This window comes from Echeneis naucrates, chromosome 1 (assembly GCF_900963305.1).
Source record: "Echeneis naucrates chromosome 1, fEcheNa1.1, whole genome shotgun sequence".
Lineage (NCBI taxonomy): Eukaryota > Metazoa > Chordata > Actinopteri > Carangiformes > Echeneidae > Echeneis > Echeneis naucrates.
In genome coordinates, this window is record NC_042511.1 from 17,185,886 (window position 1) to 17,205,169 (window position 19,284).

At 39.3% G+C, this 19,284-nt stretch overlaps 1 protein-coding gene across 1 annotated transcript in view; it reads left to right on the top strand.

Annotated features, from left to right (window-relative positions):
* LOC115039575 (alpha-1,6-mannosylglycoprotein 6-beta-N-acetylglucosaminyltransferase B-like) overlaps positions 1-19,033 on the top strand; it is a 102,583-nt gene extending 83,550 nt beyond the window's left edge. Inside the window, exons 10-18 of the mRNA XM_029497312.1 lie at positions 6,269-6,402; positions 8,243-8,373; positions 9,425-9,430; positions 12,152-12,307; positions 12,456-12,602; positions 12,923-13,039; positions 15,855-15,929; positions 17,485-17,768; positions 18,835-19,033. Of these exons, the coding sequence (XP_029353172.1) occupies positions 6,269-6,402; positions 8,243-8,373; positions 9,425-9,430; positions 12,152-12,307; positions 12,456-12,602; positions 12,923-13,039; positions 15,855-15,929; positions 17,485-17,768; positions 18,835-19,033 (1,249 nt within the window). The remainder of the gene's footprint in view (positions 1-6,268; positions 6,403-8,242; positions 8,374-9,424; positions 9,431-12,151; positions 12,308-12,455; positions 12,603-12,922; positions 13,040-15,854; positions 15,930-17,484; positions 17,769-18,834) is intronic.
* Positions 19,034-19,284: the final 251 nt, after the last annotated feature.

Genomic DNA, 19,284 nt, shown 5'->3' on the forward strand with positions numbered 1-19,284 from the left:
TGATTTAAAATATATAAAGAGAAATGCTCACTATTGATTTCTTTATGGACTAGAGCGCAGGTAATGATTTGTTAACACGCTACAACCTTTAAAGAATTCACTCAAATCAGAGTTACCATCATGCGTATGATATCTAACACTACACTACACTATTTGTTTCTATCGATCTACTGTAGAGCAAGAAACCTAGACTCTTTCCTGGTATTTCCCTACCAGCCGTTCGTGCCGTTCCACTTTGGCCAACTATCTTCACCCTACGGTTTCACAATTCCCCCAAGGTTTAGGACTGGTCACTGACATAGCTATTCACGTCTTTCTCCTCCCTCCTTCCCTCTCTTCTTTCTGCCTCAGTCGCTCTCTCTTCCTCCCTCTCCCCTCATCAGGCTACACCAGTCTTGTTGAGTCCTGTGCGCTGAAAGGCATCATTAATCAAGTGCTCTGAGCTTTCTGGCCCTTCAGCTCTCTTTAATTACTTTTGTTTTATGTTCCCACCAACATCCACCTTCATTTATTATGCCTGGACAACATGGTGTTGTCCAGTCTGGTATGTTGTTGTGTTTGTGTGTGTGTGTGTGTGTGTGTGTGTGTGTGTGTGTGTGAATGTGTGCGTGTGCATGTGTCTATGTATATGTGCAGTTGTTAAAGATGCTGAAAGCTGATAGGAGGCCGTCCTAAATCACACCCACTCATCTGCTAATAGGACTAGCATATTGATTTCCTCTGCATGCTAAATTTACTGCTCTGATAGAGGTGGATTGGAGAAGATATCCAAGGGACGGACTGAAAAAAAAACCAAAACAAAACACAAAGCTAGCTACTAACACAGAAGATGAACCAGAGCACTTGTAATGGTTTGGAGCATGCTGATGCTTCCCTTTGGGATTTCAATAACTAACTCTTAATTGCCTGGCCCAGGAGGTCATGTTTTCTCTCCTCTGCTGTTCTTTGGTTTGGGTTTGAGCAAACCTGGTGGAAGGATAGGCTATAGGCCAGAGGGAACCCATTAGCCCATTAAATTTTGATGGTGATCCAGTAAATGGATCAGATCAGGAAAATTTTTTTCCCCCTATAATACCGACATTGGAGGTTTCTGTCTGTTCTTACAGTTTCTTCAGTTCCTCTGGAAAAAAACTTTTAGATTTCTCCTTGGATTTAGCTATGTTGTTAAATATGTCTCTCTATGACAGTTTGGTTCCGCTTTAGATAATGATCGAAAATGTGATAGAAAAAAAGTTTGGCCTAGCATAAAGTTAGTTGTTTGAAGTGATTTTGGTAAATTTGTCATCTCTCTGAAACTTGTGACTGACTTGAAGAAATATATCTCTACAAACAGATAATGATTTTACACTTAACAACGATGCTGCATTGGCAAGCAAGTCGCATGGAAAACACTCTATGTCTGGCATATTTATATTTTGATGACCTCTTTTCTCTTTTTAATATATAGTTTCAAAACTTTGTCCAATGTGTTTAGGACACATAATATAGGCAAGGATTTAGTCTTTCTGTCAGAAGCACAACTGTAAGGTGCCTTCACACTCTTCACAGCTTCCTTGAGAGAATTAGTGTGTAATCGCTGGCATGTTCTTCGGTTTCTTTCCAGCTCTCTACCCCTGTAACATTCAGGGATTCCTGAGCCCCTAATGCCATTTAAAATTAAAACAGTCTCCGGTTCCATGTGAAAACAACAATATGGTCAAATATTTCTACTTCAGACAGTCAGACAGACCTTTGGGTATTGCGATGTGATAAGCACCTGCTAAAGTAGTGGATAAAAGGATAGAAGGATAAATGACCAATAGGGCAGGGAGTATTGAACACATGTAGACACCACAATATAGGAATTTCAATGCGTGCCCGTAGCTTAATCAGCCATTTATTTTCATCTTCATACATGTTCAGACATGATGATTGTGAAATAATAGCTGTAATTCTCTAACATTAGCCATGAAACACCCGGACGGCTCCTTGTTCTCATGTCAATAATGTGTAAAGCTAATTATACTTATTAAAATGCTACAGCAAATATACTCAATGATGAGATGCTGTATAGAAGTAAATTTTTTCATAATTTTTTTTTCCTCATTGTATTACAAATGGAATAAAAAAAAAGACTCTAAATTTCCTCATTCATATCATCAGGACAAGAAACGTAAAGGTCTCATTGAACACTGATATTTATGTTTATAGCGTCTGTAAAATGGTCACAGCTGAATTATTCTGTTTCTCTATGGCTGGAACTGCTTTTTCCCACAAAACGACAGCCCTATTGAAAGCCATGGACAGAATTGGAGACAGATTTTAAGACCCATGAAGAGAGACAGAAACAGAAGCGTCTTGGTAACATTAAACTGACACAATCAGTCGATAACTCTGCAGTTCAATGTCTGTCACTGAGTAGTAGAGGAAAATCTTGCATCTCACTTTAGTGCTGTCGGGTGCAGTGAACTGACGCTTGGGCTGTGTGTTGATGAATGCTCCACTGACAGCAAACTGTCTGACAAATCTCCTACTAAGTGTTTGGGCAACCACTCAGTTTGAAGTGTACATTGAGTAACCCAGTTGGCAAAATAAAATTCTCTGAAAATTGGGACTCTGCCATTTTAATCAGGCAGAGAGCCACCTGAAATTATTGAAAAATTCATATTTGGAGTCAAGCGTTTGTGGATGAGTTGTAACTGACCTCCAGCGCTTCCCACTAGACAAATGTCAACATGCACAAAGAGTCAAATCAAGAGGAAGCATGATAATCAGAGGCCTAAATTGAATGGTGTGGGGTCCCTTCAGACAGAAAGCTGAAGACCCACAAGCTGTTTTGTCGATATTTTCAATCACTGGCTCATTCATCAGCTACTTGGCTATTAGATGACTATATCCAATCACTTTCATATGTGGTAATTACTGTATAACTTAACACTTCACACCATTAAATGACTACAGTCCATGCCAGCATTGTTGGCTTGCAGTCTTGGCCCCAACGTCCTCCTTGGACAATCTTTCCTATTAATTTGAATGGGAAAGTGTGTCCAAACTTTTGACTGGTAGTGTTTGTATATGTATAAGAGGATTAAGTACTTCAGCACTGATTGATCATTGTTGCTTGGATTGTTTTGAGAGCTCCATCACAAAAACAACATTGCCAAGTCAATAGTTTCTGGATGCAAGTATCTTGCACAACAAGCAGGAAGTAACATCTTTACATTTAATTTTCGAGTTTCTGCTCTTCTCTTCTAAAATCCAGATCCCTCTAACTTCCCAGTTAGAGGGATCTGGATCTAGTTAGAGCTTACAACAGTGGGTGACAAAACACAACCTTGGCATTTTCCCGTCACCTCAGAGGACTGTTGAGCTCTGCCAAGCAGCCGTTTAACCCAGATTAACTCCGTACTCTGATATGCCGATAGATATTCAGCTCAGCTACTTCTCCACTTATCCCCTCTTCTTCTAATGTTTTTTTTTTTTTTTTGACCTCCCTCTGGGACCTCTTATCTACGGGTAGAAACACTTTCACCATTTCAGAGCTGCTGATATGTGATAGCAGGTTAGAGAGAGAGGGTTAGTGGAGATGGAGACAAGGTAAACTAACATTTGTTATTAATAATTCATTTTCCGTTTTGTATGGTCCTTACAAATAGACATTTTCCCCAGAATCTTATCCGACATGCCTGAAAACAAGCCTGCAGAGATAAGTGTATGTTTTTGACTCCCTCTAGCAGATAAGCCCGCCTTTCTAGCCAAACTATTTCTCAATTTAAAGGTTGGCCTATTTCATGCTCAAGGACAGAAATGTCGACAGGAGTGTCAAACAAGACTGAGATCACCTTGTCCTGAATAATAATGTAATACTAATTAATTAATAATAATACATTTTACATTTTACAATGCCAGCTCCTCAAAATACATAAGAAGAAACACAAAAAAGAAATCGCCCAATGACTCCGTCTTCAAATGCAGCTGAAGCTCTTGGAAATCAAATTCTGAATTGAAAGCTGTAGTTGCTGGTGAGTGGGTCACATACAGGCCAGGTATTTTAGGTTAAATTGAGGTGTTTCTGTTCAAAACACCTCAGCAAGATTACCTTGCTCATTCAAGGGGATACGAGCCCAGTTGTAAAAAACATCACGTCTTTCATGCTTTAACAGTTCAGCTTCAGTAAAGACGAAACTAATTGAATACTTGCTAGGAGCTATCACCTTATCAGAATGAAAGGGTGGGGACTTTTTTGTTTGTTTGTTTGTTTGTTTTTTTTATTCAGGATTTATGCTAGTATTCTACAAGTAAAGGAATAGAAATCCTTGACAGATTTCAAATATTACTTCACTCTGAGCAGGTTCAACAGACCATTAAGGAGAATACAAATATAGCATGTGTTTAAGTATGCAGTCTGGTTTAAAACCTTCTTCAGGGGCTGCCTTGGTAGGAAAGGCAAGGATCTTGTTACAGAGACTGATGAAGGTGTCGGCAGGCAAATTTTCTGTAACCTAGGCCAACAGTACAGCAATCAGCAGTTTTGAAAACTGTATTAATTTACAGTATTAAAATTTTACCATTCTGCCAATGATAGTTCTGAATGTTTGTGATGGCTCTGAATATAAGATTCAAATCAACTCCCGTCAGAATGCTGTACAGATCTCTGGTAAAGAATTCGCAGTCCAAATATCATGCTACCGCTAATGTTGCAAGTCAGCCTCTTAAATTTTGTTTCATACATTAAATTAAATCTAAACTTTTGTTATAGTCACCATTATTTCTACCAGCACATTATTAGTATAACAGTAACAGTGTTATAGGATTGTCCTTCAACCTCATTTCTAATATCTCTAATTAGATGTGTATCAAACAGATAAATGATTACTAATATTTGAAAGCAACAACTGAATTGCTTCATAAGTCAATTTTTTAAAACTAATTCTGAGAACTCAATAAATAACATGTATGGTTGAGGGAGAGTAGGAGGGATAATGCACTGAAAATCACTATTTGTGAACATATGAGAATGAGAAACTGGACAGCCTCATCCTTTCTCTGTCTCACACACAAAGATGTTCACACACACTTACCTGCCAGGAAGGAGTCTCACAGATCTGAGAGTGGAGTCTGCCACCTTACCACCTTTAGCTCTTGTTAATCCCGCAGAGCTCACAGGCTGGCCAGACTGAATGCATTCACTGAGACAGACGAGGGCGAAGTGAACTCTGTGTGTGTGTTTGTGTAAGAGAGAACAAGAGGGAGAGAGTATGTGTGTGTGTTTGTGTATGATCTGTTATGTGCGCTCATGCACAGTTTCAGTGCTGCTTCACTACAGTTCCACTCAGCATCCAACTAGAAAGTCTATCAGTGGCCCCTCGTACATTCAACTTCTAAACCTAAAAATAATTTTCATGTCAAACCTCTCATGTTAAACTTGCTGGTTGATGTTCCGTCTGGGCTTCTTCATTTTTCACAAACCTTCAAATATATTCAACCACTACAACTGCTAATACTACTATTGTGAAAAATACTTTTACCATTTTCCTGTAATCATCATTGTCTGTCAATAAAACTTCCAAACCTGGCAACACAGACTGATTAAACCACAGAGCGAGCCAGATTCTCTAACATGAACCATCAGGCCAACTTTTTGCGCTGCATTCATTTTGCGCTCAAATCTGAGTAATTCATTCAGTCATTCATCTTCAACAGCTTATCTGTTTCCGGGTCGCAGGGGTGCTGGAGCCAATCCCAGCTCACATTGAGTGAGGGTGGGGTACACCATGGACAGGTCACCAGTCCATCACAGGGCCGACACACAGAGACAGCCAGAGACCAACATACGCTAACTGTCACAACTACAGATAATTTAGACAATTTGGAGTCACCGTGATGTCGTTGTACGGTGGGAGGAAACCCACCAGTACCCACTTGAAAATCAAGTAAAAGCATCCATAAGTATGCAGGAAGTTGCAATGTTTTTTTATTCGTGTGTTAACGCAAAATGCCTGCATGCAGGTTCACTTTATTTTAACAACACATAACAGCCTCATGAACATGACATAAACATTTCTAACACACTGCACAGTGTAAGAAAGGAAACAAAAGGACATTTTAGTTATCGGTCCCATCAAGCAACATTAACTATGTGAAGATTTATATTCTGTGATAAGCCTTTTTTAAATGTTTATGTATATTGATATGTTTATAAATGCTGACCAGAGGTTAAAGTACACAGCTTTCTTTGAGACAAGGGAGAGCTGGGACATTTAAAGTCCTTGTTCTGCGTTTTTTACAGATGTCATATCCGAGTGATTGACACCTTTGGGACAGAGCCAGCTTACAATCATGAGGAGTATGCAACTTTGCACGGATACCGGACCAACTGGGGTTACTGGAACCTCAACGCCAGGCAGTACATGACCATGTTCCGTAAGAAGAAATTCACTTTCTTAAGTTTCATTGTAGGATTTTTTTTTTTTTAAAGCACAACACATACATTTTACAAAAATATATGTACTTTTAAAGATTCTTAGAGACATACTTTTATCATTTAGATGGACTCTCACAGATGGTTATTAAGTATATTCCTAAAGCATCCAAGAGGTCTAAGAGTATTCATTGGATGAGATTACATGGGCCATCTGCACTCATAAAAAACAGTCTTTCCAAATCCAGTCCTGGCAAAAGGCACCTGAAGAATCAGCCAATCACTGGAACAAGTTAAATATGCACCAGGTTCCCAACGCAACAGAAATATGATGTATGATATTACTTTTCTGAATAGCTTTAAAGATATACTGACACTAGAGCGTACTGCATCTGTCAGTCAAAGAGTTATCACAGAGGACACATCACAAATAATAACCTTTGTGACTGAGGGACAAAGAGAATCTGAAGGGCAATCTAAAGCAAAACTGGTTTAATCTCTATATATCAAGCCCATCTTTGTCCCAGTTTACCAACAAGGCAATGTGTTATCACACAAGATGCCAAGATACTTGTGTTCTGTAAGGTTTTAATATTCAAAGTATTGGCTATGGATATCATCAGTTAAGTTCATCTTGAGTTTAATAAGGGACTATTGCAGCGCATGAAGGGAAAGTCAGTACTAACATAAATTCAGTATTGTCCACAGACAAAGGATTTTGGCAGCTCTGCAGAAAGGAGAAATATGTATTGGTAAAAATTATCAACAGGACAGGGCCCAGAATATGCAAACATCTCTGTGTGTGAAGCTGGACTACCTCCATCTTCACACACTGATATTTGTCACAGCAGTAGTTCTGAAACCATCTTAAAAGATCTGTATCAAGACCAGCACGAAATAGCCTGGAGGTGTCAACTGTATCAAATCCTCATACAGTTTTATATCCTCACATTCTGAACTTAAAAGTCTGCATAGGTTTGAGCATTTTGATTCTGTTGGCTTCAAAACGTGGAAGTTAAAATACTTTCCAGCCTTATGTACTCTACAAGCACTCAGAGACCAGGCATCAGATTTTATGGTTTTTCTTAATACAACAAGAATGACTTAAATTCAGGGTTTTCACTTTCTTTGACAGGTCCGGCTGCTTGTTCACACTAATTTGGGGTAATGTGTTAAATGCAGCTTTCTTCATAAAAACCACAGCTTCTAATCTTCCTTCAAATTATATCTGGTCTTTCCCTCATTTGCTTTTCTTTTACTGATCTGCTGTTTTCAAAGCCCTTGCTATTGTTCTCCATCTCCTCCTCACTGCTCCTAACTAAAGTTCTGGCTACTTATCTCCCTTTTCACACCCAGCTCTCAACAATGCTGTGCCCACTCAGCTAGAGATGGCACTCACCATCAGAATCATTATAGTGTCGATATGCTGACAGTATCACTGCTGCGGTGATTGACTCAGCCTTTCCCAGTGGCTTAGTATAGGAGAGCATAGGTGCCATCATTTATATTATATTCTGGTGGTTTCGCAATAAATAAAATACTGGCTTTTTGGAAAATACTGTCTCTACATTATGTCCCACCACATTTATCCAACAGCAGCATGTTTTATGACAGTTGCTATTTATAATACTTAAGGAGCCCTAATCACACTGACTTTGCCATTGAACTGAAGCAAACGAGAATTCGGTGCTCGTTTTTTCTTCTCTGTCACTCACTCACTCAGAAATGTTCTCTCTCCCCCTCTCATTTTCTGTCCGTCTAATATTTTCATTCTCTTTCCTAATATCTTGCCTCTACTCATTATTTACACACATGCACACATACAAACATGCACACGTTCAGCTCACACACCAGACAACTCCTTCATGGGCTTTGTTTCGGAGGAGCTGAATGAGACGGAGAAGAGGAGCATTCAGCAGAACAAAGTCAACAGCATGGCAGTTGTGTATGGGAAAGAGGCCAGCATGTGGAAGGTACAGACAACAAATGACACACACAAAAAAACTAAGCTGTTGTTGTTGGTGCCATATTTTCTGGAGCGGTATAAAAGCTTACTTAAGCAACGGCTATTCAGTTCGTACAACAAGAGCTAAACAACTCTCTGAGTGTGTCTCTACTATTGTTCACCAGTTGTGTTCTGCTACTGATGAATGTTTTTATGTATAAAATGAATGAATTTGCTAGATATTGGCAGCAAAGTAAACAACAAGTACATCCATACAAACACTCATCCACACACACACATGCATCGAAGGAACACTGGAAATTTGTAATGTTCAATTTTGGTCATACACTTAAGTTCATGTTGTGTTTCTGTGCATGTACGCAATGGGCAGCACTGCACAGATAATGTTTGATACCAGCATGCACACATAAACATCTCAAAAGTAACGTGTGTGTATGTTATTATATTCAAACGAATGATGAGTTAGATTCAGGTTAAAAGCTGAATTCTTCTTTCAACAGTCACTGTTGGTATTGATACATGCAGCTTCTCAGACCACACACACACACACACACACACACACAAAGCCAAGGACAGCTTCATACAAACTCCACTATTTTGTATGATTACAGTTCAGCTTCATTATACCGCTTTAATTTACCCGCTATTCTTCTCTCAAAAGTTGTCTGTTCATCCTTTGTATATCGTATCAGCCCAAAATTGTGCCTTCATTGTTAAAATGATTATAGAGATGTTGTTTACTTCCGTTACTTTCCACTGTCTCTCTGTGTAGCTCTCTAGATTTCTTTATAGAAATATCCAATCATAGATGTGGCTTTTGAAAAATACTAGCATACAAGGCAGATGAAAGACTATAAAAGCATGATACAGTCATCTGAAAAGTCTTTTGAAAAAGCATAAAATTTAAAAAAAAAAAAAAAAAAAATCCTTCCTTTCTTGTTTTCACTGTTGTCATATTGTTGTCTATCTATTCGATCTTTCTGCCATTTTTTTTTAAATCAAATTCTATTTTCTTCTTTCTGTCTTTCTTTTTTGATGTACATATGGATGCTCATTAGCTTCAGGTAAGGGCCTGTTACTTTCAACCAGTATTGTTGTTGTTTCCATCTCACAGTCAATGCATGGGCAGCCATAAGCACGTCTTACAGTTCAAGGACTTCGCACTTCTGTATGAATACACACCACCACTTTGATAATATCTCATCACATCTCTTTCCAGAACAGGCGGTTCAACATATTCACATATGCTTTCAGATTTACTGCAGCCAACTCTCCTCAAGAGTTTTATGTATAAATGGGATTATAATTTTATGCTCTTAATAGCAAGGGAGTAGTTCAGTGGCAGGTCAGGCAGCCATTCATATAAAGGATGTAAGTTTTGTGTTGCAACCCAATCATTCATTTCCTGAGACTTTTGACAAAATGGCATAAAATAGTCAATGCAGCACTAAAGGATGCTGTTGGGCTCCTCAAGTGGCCCCCACCACCTCATTTACATCATAATTTTGTGCTTCTGGTGTCTAGAGGTTTTCACAATGAGATTTAAATTGAGGTTCCCAAATTGTCAGTGAAAGCACTGAAGCATTTTGGATAACTATTGACTTCTCACTAAAACCCCTCCCCCAGATAGCAACTGTCCAATCATAGATTAGCAACCCATAACTAGTGGAAATGACCCTGACCCTCTCTTTATTGGATTTAGGAAAGGTAACACTCTAGCAACTGCAGGAAACATTTCCACCATCTGCCTTTTCTCTAAAAATGTCAAAAGTGAGAAACTTAAAAAGAAAAAAATTCAAACAAACAAAACAAGGTAATGCCAAGCAGTTTAGCAGGGATAAATTGATATAATTGCGCATTCTTCCTTAGCAATAACAATAATAATAAATCAATAATAATACTACAAATTACCTCTGAAATGCAATTCAAGAACTGTGCTCATTTTCTATTTTATATATTCACTTTGCTCATCAATCGGTGAGTCTTGTTTTTTAAAAGTTAGGTTCCTGCAAATATAGTTTAATATAGTTTAATTTCAAGTTGTATTTAGCTTATCAATGAAAAATACAGTAGATAATGTATGTGAAACATAACATAAGACATGACATTAGGCAAAAATTTACTTTTGAATTATTTTCTACATCTTAACTTACTAGAGTCAAATATAACCAGAAGATAAACAATGTATATTTGTGGACAACAGGAGGGTTAAACAAGTTAGGCACATCTGCAATCCATATGAAATGAGGTGAATCATACAGCAGATCATACTTATTACTGATTCTAATCCAATCTTGAACACACATTTATGCACTCTTCCACGCCTGTGTTTCTCCTACTGCTAATTCATGTTGTCTGCTGCACTTAGCGCTTGAACTAATCTCCTAATTGGCTGGGAAAATCCTCACAGAGGACGCAATCGATTGCTACAGCTTCCAATTACAGCTGCATGGGTCCACACCACAGAACAGGGATACAGTAAGCTGCTTAACACCACGCAGCCAGTCAATAGTCTGGTCCAAGGGTTACACTCTGTTCACATGATTCAGTTTTGGTTGTTACTTGATGCTGGTTGTTTTGGGGTTTTTTTTGTTCTTCCGGTCATCGCACTCAACCTTGACTCTGACAGTGTGACACCAGGATCTCGTGAACATTAAATATATTTATGTTACTGTAAAACTAAGCAGAATTGAATGCACATCTATTAGTGAGAGCAGGATGATTGTACAAAAAAAAGATCCTACTTGAATACTGCATGATGGCGTTTCAATACATTCTCTTTCTTTTTTGTTGTTGTTCTTTAGGTATTTAATTAATAACAATGCCTTAAATCAAGTAAATAACATTTTTTTTCATGAATGGATAACTTTCTTTTACTTTGAATACCAAAAATTTTAAACCAAATAAGTTTTAAAATTTCACATCAGGACCATCTTTAATCCCTGATCAGAGTCTCTCTGTCACTATGACTCTCTTAAGATAAAAAAAAAAGTGTAGTGGCAACAGTATTGCATGGTGGTTCATGGGACAAGCATTTTTAGCATTCACAGTATCGAGTGAAGCTTTTTCGGTTCTGGCCTGTTGTTATTTCATGGTCTATTTCAGTGAGGGTTGTTTTTTGTGCCAAAGCTGTCAAAGTCACTTGGAAAGAACACACAGTAGAAGGCCAGAGGACTGTAAATACAACATGCAGTAGTCAATTGCCACATTCAAACAATCAGACGAAATGGAAATTAACAGCTGTCTTATCACATGAGCACAGGTATTAACACGTAACACAATTTAACAGAAAAACATCAGTAAAAGTTCACATAAAATACATAAAATTGATGTAGTCTGCACTTTGTCTTACTTATCTTACATCTTCAATAATGACTGAATGCACAATTTTGTTGTTTTCAAGTCATAGTTTACTGTTTCTTTCATATTGCTTTGTGGATATTTATGAAAACGACCTGAAAGTGCTAACTATGACAGAAGTATCTTTGACTTCTAGGAGGTGTTTCGTAAGATATATCCACTGTGATAATCTTGGTAATCTTGGATGTTGAGAGATACACTCATGCTCATGCCGTAAACTGACTTCACCACGTTCAGAAAGTAGACAACTCGTATCAAGATCCGAGACATAAACAAACTCAACTCATCGTATTTGGGCTCAAAATCTCCAATCATATTCTTCACTGTGCTGTTCTGCTCCCACACACTCCGTCTCCACACATCCTCACCTTCACCTCCTACCCTCCATCTAACTAACCCATCTTTTTCCACTCCTCTCCCAGCAGGGTAAAGAAGGTTTCCTGCAGATTCTCCACAGGTACATGGAGGTCCACGGCACAGTGTACTATGAGACGCAGAGACCACCGGAGGTCCCAGCCTTTGTGAAGAACCATGGCCTACTGCCCCAGCATGAGCTGCAGCAGCTGCTACGCAAAGCCAAGGCATGAGAGTGAAGATAATGTTTCCTACACACACACTTCATCTGTTAAACTCCTAGTGCTGCCAATAATCTGAGTGCACACCACCTCTGCAACTATCTCCGGTGATCTATATATATAAAATTTCAGTTGTAATTCTTTTTTTTTCTAGCTCTTCATTGGCTTTGGTTTCCCATATGAAGGCCCTGCCCCTCTGGAAGCAATAGCTAATGGCTGCATTTTTCTGCAGCCCAAGTTCCATCCACCTCACAGCTCGCTGAATCACGAGTTTTTCAGAGGCAAACCCACCTCGCGAGAGGTTAGCTCATTGTCTTTGTTATTCAGCAGTCCTAGTCATTTGTCATTTGCCACGTAAATTTGTTCATTTGTAGACCTTTTAAAAGAACTGTCAGGAACTGTAGGTTCAGGTAGCACTAATGCATTCAGTTTGCCAAGCGTGTTCTTAAACATCCTGATAAGCACATAATTTGAATTTTACGAACAGATGAATATTGTGCTAAAAATATCATGCTTGAGAAATATTACAGCTGTCACTGTCCAATATTTGTATTCATCATCACAGTCAAATTTTATCTATATTTATCTATCAAGTACTGACTGTATGCGCTGCACCCATAGGTGTCCTCACAGCATCCGTATGCAGAGCAGTACATTGGCAAACCTCATGTGATGACAGTTGACTACAACAACTCCCTGGAGTTTGAATCTGCCATCAGGGAAATCATGAGGACAAAGGTATGTTTACCCGCTGAGTCCTGTAGATTGAAATGGCAGAAAATAAGAATTGTAAATGGAATATATGCTTATTTTTGACTGCAGAAAACCATTCAATACATTTGTGGTTTAGTTTAGGTAATTCGTTTGTAACAGGTGTTAACCCAGTAATCATATAGGTATGATTACTGGATAAAGGTATGATAACATTCATTATACAATTCAAAATAGTATATATAATATATAATATATAGTATATAATTTTCATGCATGGCTGTAATTATAAATCACCCCAGTCTTATACTCAGTGAGGGCCTTGCTACATTTCCTGAGCGCTAAACTTTTTTGTTTACCTCTTTTTCTTAAAAGGTTGTGATGACATTTAAAGTACTGGACCTGCCATATATGCTGAGACCTTCTTTCCTAAACTTTAATACATCAGAACAGTGGCATTGCTGCAAAAGAGATATCTACAGCAAGTCTGTTGAAATGTTGCTGGCAGATATTACAGTGATAAACTTTTCCAGTTAGGAAATGTGGGCAGAAAGAAACATGAGGATGCTGGAAAGTGCCTAAAGTGGAAGAGAGGTTAATTAAGGAGTTAACCGGGCAGATTCTATCTTTCTTGAAAGCACAAATGAGGGTGAGAAAGAGGGACAGAGAGCAAAAGAGCTGAACATACAGGCAAGAGTAATCTAAAATTTTTGAGGAAGTCTGAGGGTTAGATGGACTCAAGCTTCTAAAATCTATCTGTGCCAAGGTGCAGCCCAATGTGCCCAAGACACGTTTTGGACTCAAAAATAACCACAGTATAACCCACTTAAATATTAAACTAAGAGATGATTTCTAAAAGTTAAGACAGGAGTTGCAACGGGTGCATGAAAGTGACACTTAAAACAGGATGACTGTGTCTTTACATGTCTGGAGAGCACATCCAAGATGTTTATTGGTTCTACAGTACACATTCCTTAAATGATTTTTCACACCTGACAGAACAGTGTGCTTACAGTTTAAGAAATCACGATGGTGTGTATCACCTGGCATTATATTTTTTATACCATTTGCATCACAGCCATTTAGCTGATTCAATTTTCAAGCCACATTAACACTCCTACAAAGGATTGTGATTTGAAATGCATGATGAGCACAGGGGGATAGCATACAACAAGAAGACAGATGTCTGCATGAGCCTTTAAACATCCTGTAACAGTTTGCGTCTTTAGCAGATTAGAGGAACTGCGCATGGAGATTAGACAAAAGGTGATTCCTATAGTCTGTGTGTGTGTCTTGTCTATTTTGTCAACAACCTATAGTTCAGCAGCGCTGGCTGACTGATCTGTTTCCGCCTACACTGTCATACCACCGAGTGAGAGCTGATGGACCGCCTTCACCCTTCACTGGAGGCACAATGCCCCATCACACACACATACACACACACTCTGCTGGTGCTTATTCAATCCCAAGCGCACACACAAACAAATAACCACAACTGGATCGTTCAGTTAGAGACACTGAAATTGTGCAGATAGAGTGTATCAACAGACTGAACTTTACCTGCATATTTAAATTTGTTAACCAAAAGACACACACAAGACAAACATACGCACGTTCACTATGTGGAGGCTTCCTTTCAGTCATGCGGGGCAAAGAAACCTCTGGCTGACACGTCCTCATGTTCCAATAAATCCCTTCTTCGTTTATTTCTGCCTCTCTCTCTGTCCTCCTTCCTCCTTTCTGACCTATTTGCTTGCAATTGAAGCTCTTGGCAGTTTTAAGCAAACTGTGATTCAATATTTCATGATGGAGTTGGTTTGAATCAGTATTTGTCTTTAAAGAAGGTGAAAAATATTTTTCAGTTTAAAAAGTAGAATAACATAAGACCATGATATCTACAGTGTAGAACTTTCTTGCTGGCTTTTGCTGGGAACAGTACAAGTCTGATTTCATACATGGCTGAATATTACACTGCAATGATGTGAGATTGCAAAAGTAATTTAGTGAGTTTTGTATTATTTACAATTGTAGGTCCTCATATAAAAGCAAGTATAAGAGCATAGATATGTCACTCTGATGTCTGGTGTTAGATTTAGGTTTGTTAAGCTTTAGTAACAGCTCCTTTTAATTCTGTCATGACACTTGAATTGGGAGCAGCATGGCGGCATGGTGGTTAACACTGTTACCCCACTATAAGAAGGTTGGGTTTGGGTTAACTGGTGATTCTAAGTTGTCCATAGGTCTGAATGCGAGCATGAGTGGTTGTTCTTCTCAGTGTGTCTTCGTGTGTTGGCCCTGTGATGGACTGGCGACCTCTCCAGGGTGTATCCCGCCGCTGGCTGGAATTGGTTCCAGCACCCTGCAAAAGATGGATGGATGGACTTTAATTGGCATGTTTGGGCTGATTTAAAAACTATATCAACATGTTAAGCAGTTAATATTTAATTAATTAAATCAGATAATTAAATTCATATTAATCCCACCATTTGTGTCAAACATTTTACACTATTTTACAATCACACCCAAATATATATATTGTGTTCAGGTTGTCAATAATTTAGCAAATCAAAAATGGGCTTTAGTTATACACTGCACATCATTTAGGGATCCATTGGCATGCAAATACAGCCTAATGAATTTCCAACATACTGTGATTAGGCCTTGCAGAAATCTAACAATAGAAACATTCATCTTCTAAAATGAACAGGGAACAGAGACAATTCACTGTAATTAGTGTGAACAATGAAGTGACAGCAAGAAAGAAAAAGAGCATTGTGATTTGTGCAAAATATGCAAATGTATCAACATGTGTTGGTGTTTTGTTTTCTCTTTTTTTCCCCAGGTTGAGCCATATCTGCCTTACGAGTACACCTGTGAGGGGATGCTGGAGAGAGTGCATGCCTACATACAGCATCAGGTGAAGTCCAGCCCTTGGCAGCAGAAATATACACACAGCAGTGGGCATATCACCCACATGCATAGATTGTCTCTTCCAGTCACTGCTCCTTCTTTCTTCTTTCACTTGCCTTCAGACTGCCCATTCTGCTCAATATTTTATCAGCGTATACTGAACATCTCAGCGTGCGTGTGTGTGTGTGTGTGTAATTCTGTTCTCCACGTATGTAGACTTATGATTAATCTACATGCTAACACGTCAGTCCTGTGGCTCTCAAACAAAGGGTCCTCTGACACTAATGAGGAGGGATGATTAAGAAGAAAGAGCAGAAGTGAGAGGGTGATAATGATGTAGGTCTGGCAGGAAAGAGACTTTTTTTAATAATCCCACATGAGATGTCAGACAAACTGTAGTGGGTCTCTGGTCAACCTTTGTCAGCTCCTGACAGGCAGCTTGTTAAGACTCCGAAACTGCTACTACAGCAATTATACTGTCCAAAGAGACAGGGGAGAAAGAACCTGATTTCTGATTTCATATAGAAACCTGTGCTTACAGTTGCTGGACCTCTGTGCCCTTTCCAAAGTTTCTGTCGTAATTTTGAGTGCATATCTATCATAACAATGATACGCTGCCCTGCTGTAGAAACTGGAAAAATTACCACCTTTCTGTCATGCACTTGTATTTTTAAACATAATATCACGTTTATATTAATTTATTCAATTCAGTCCTACGAGGCCATTATATATGTTGGCAGCTGAGCTCTTGTGAATTAGCACAGACATACAGTATTAGACGATGAGGGTTGAACTGTTTTCAGTGTGCCGCCACGGCTTGCTTTGTGACCATGGCAACCCTAGGTATCAAACACAGGAGGGAAACAACACAGGGTGTATTGAAGGTGGTTTTCTGATTTGTGTGTCCACGCTTGGCACCAGGCATCCAGACCATAGTCTAGGTCTGCAAACCCTGCTGAACGTGACAGACACATTTAGCACATAGACAGAGCAGCCGGTGGAATAATTTGAATAAGTATGGAAACTCCATCAAGCAAAAGAAAAAGAGCCTGGTGTGCCTGGAGTCCAAGAAAAACTATACAAACAACATGCATTTTCTATATATTGATCAACGGTCAGATCTACATCTAATTTCCAAAATGTGACAGTTTATTCTCACTATTAACACAAAAATCATTATATTGTTCATATTAATTTTAAAACTGTAATTCAAAGAATCACAGTGTAGTCTGGACAATGTACATGAAGCCTGAAGGGTCAACAAAAGCTGCTTCTCCAGTGAGCTGCTGTACCTCCTTTGTAGTTTTATAGTAGTTAGAGCAGTAGCAGCGTTGGATATAGTCAGAGGCTATTCCATTGGAGTAAACTCCCATTTATAAAACAGAACAGCAGCATCTGGGGGCAGCAGACAGGAAAATAACACTGTCTTAACCTGTTGTTCATTTGCTCTCCACTGAGCTCCATCACCATGCCACTGGAAAAAAAGTTATTCTTATTCTTACAACAATAACACCACAGTGAATTATTCAAAAAACATTTTCCATGGTATCTTTCACCTACAGGACTTCTGTGCCCCAGATCCTCCCTTTATTCCAGCCAACCTCTCCAAACAGGGGTCTACCCGGGGCAGCAAGATTACGGGACCTCTGTTTGTGCCTCTGCCCAATTCCACAGCTCTTGGCTGGGCCTCCAATGTGACGGCCCTCCCTGCCTGGCCTCCTCTCAGCTCCCTCAGGCTGCTTGTATCTCAAGAGGGCCATTCCTGTGTGGAGGCATGTCAGTCAGCTGGCTTCATTTGTGAACCAGCTCACTTCCGCTTCATCAACAACAAGGAAGCCCTGCGAGAGTAAGTCATCCTTAAGTAACTTACTGTCTGCCAATCAAGCATAAGCAGGACGTTTTGGCCCATCAAAACAACAACAACAGGGATTTATATGTGTTAGTGCATTTTATTACAGTCTTTTTCATGTCCATAAACATTTATTGTGTGGCGTGTCATCACATATTGTCAGCATTTTGTCTGCATGAATCTGAAGTCTTCACGTCATGAATTTGAAGAAATATTGTCAATACGCAGGCAATGTGTCCAGATTTTTTTTTTTGTTTTTTTTGTTTTTTTTGTGTGTAAATTCATCATTAAAATGCACCATTTAAACCCACAGTGTGCTTTCGCCCCGCCTGGAGAGATAACATCTCACATGATATCACATGGCCCCTAAAATGAGTTAAAACAAAATAGATAAAAGATTTGGATTAAAAATGTGCCTATCTCTAACTAACTGCAGAACTCATTTCATAATAGAATCAAACTTAATGTGAGATAAACTGACGCAATGTCACCAGGTAATTACTGCACCAGTTCCAAGCAGGTGAAGCCTTTTTTGGAGCTCCAACAATAAAAGCATGCTCTCCTCCAAACTTCCCTCTTCTGACTATTTTCCACTCCAACTAGTCTTTGTTCCTCTTTCATTCCCCAAGTATCTGTCGTATTCACTTTTCTCTCTCTGTTGTGGTTAACACTGCCTCTCTCCATTGTTTCTGTTCTGATAGCCCTCTTTATATCTCAAGTCTGTTCTCTGACACGCCTTATCTTTCTCACAATGACATTCTCATTCCTGTATTTCTTTCCAATTCCCTCATCATTTCTCCACTAAATTTCTTCTCTTTTTGAACTGGCATGCGTCACATTATGAAAGTGATGAAGCCTCTCTTTTCCTGTCTCTGCTTTACATTGATTTTGAGGTTATGCCAGTCTCTCTTTCCCATACTTGTCTCAAATACAAATAACCATTATTGCTTGTATTAAGTAAGTTTCAAAGTTTTGCTTTGAAAAACACAGGACCATTATGCATGTGACTGTGGAATTATTTTAGGGTGTATTCAGACTTCTGGCTCTCTCTTTCACGCCTCAGGTTGGCGGTGCAGTGCGATGTGGTCGACTCAGAGATCAACCACATCCTCCCAGCTTTCTCCATGGTGCGTCAGGAATGCAGCCTCCAGCGGGAACCCCTTCTCTTCAGCTGTGCAGGTTACTCCCCCAAGTACAGGCGCATATGCCCCTGCAGAGACTTCCGCCATGGCCAGGTGGCGCTTTGCAGAAACTGTCTGTAATGACAGGACAGGGACAGGGAGAAAAAAATTACACACACATTGGTGACGGGTAAAGGGACTTTGGAAAACAGCCACAGCCTTCAGCAGGTGGGACAAATTACCCAATGGTGTGGAGAGGCAGCCACCAACATCAGTAAATGGGGAATGATGAGAAACAGGCATGAACCATGAAGAGCTTAAAGTAGGTTTGGATAACTGCCAAGCTATTTGTAGCTGTTAAAGCAGCGCGTTATATTGAATCAGGCTGGAGA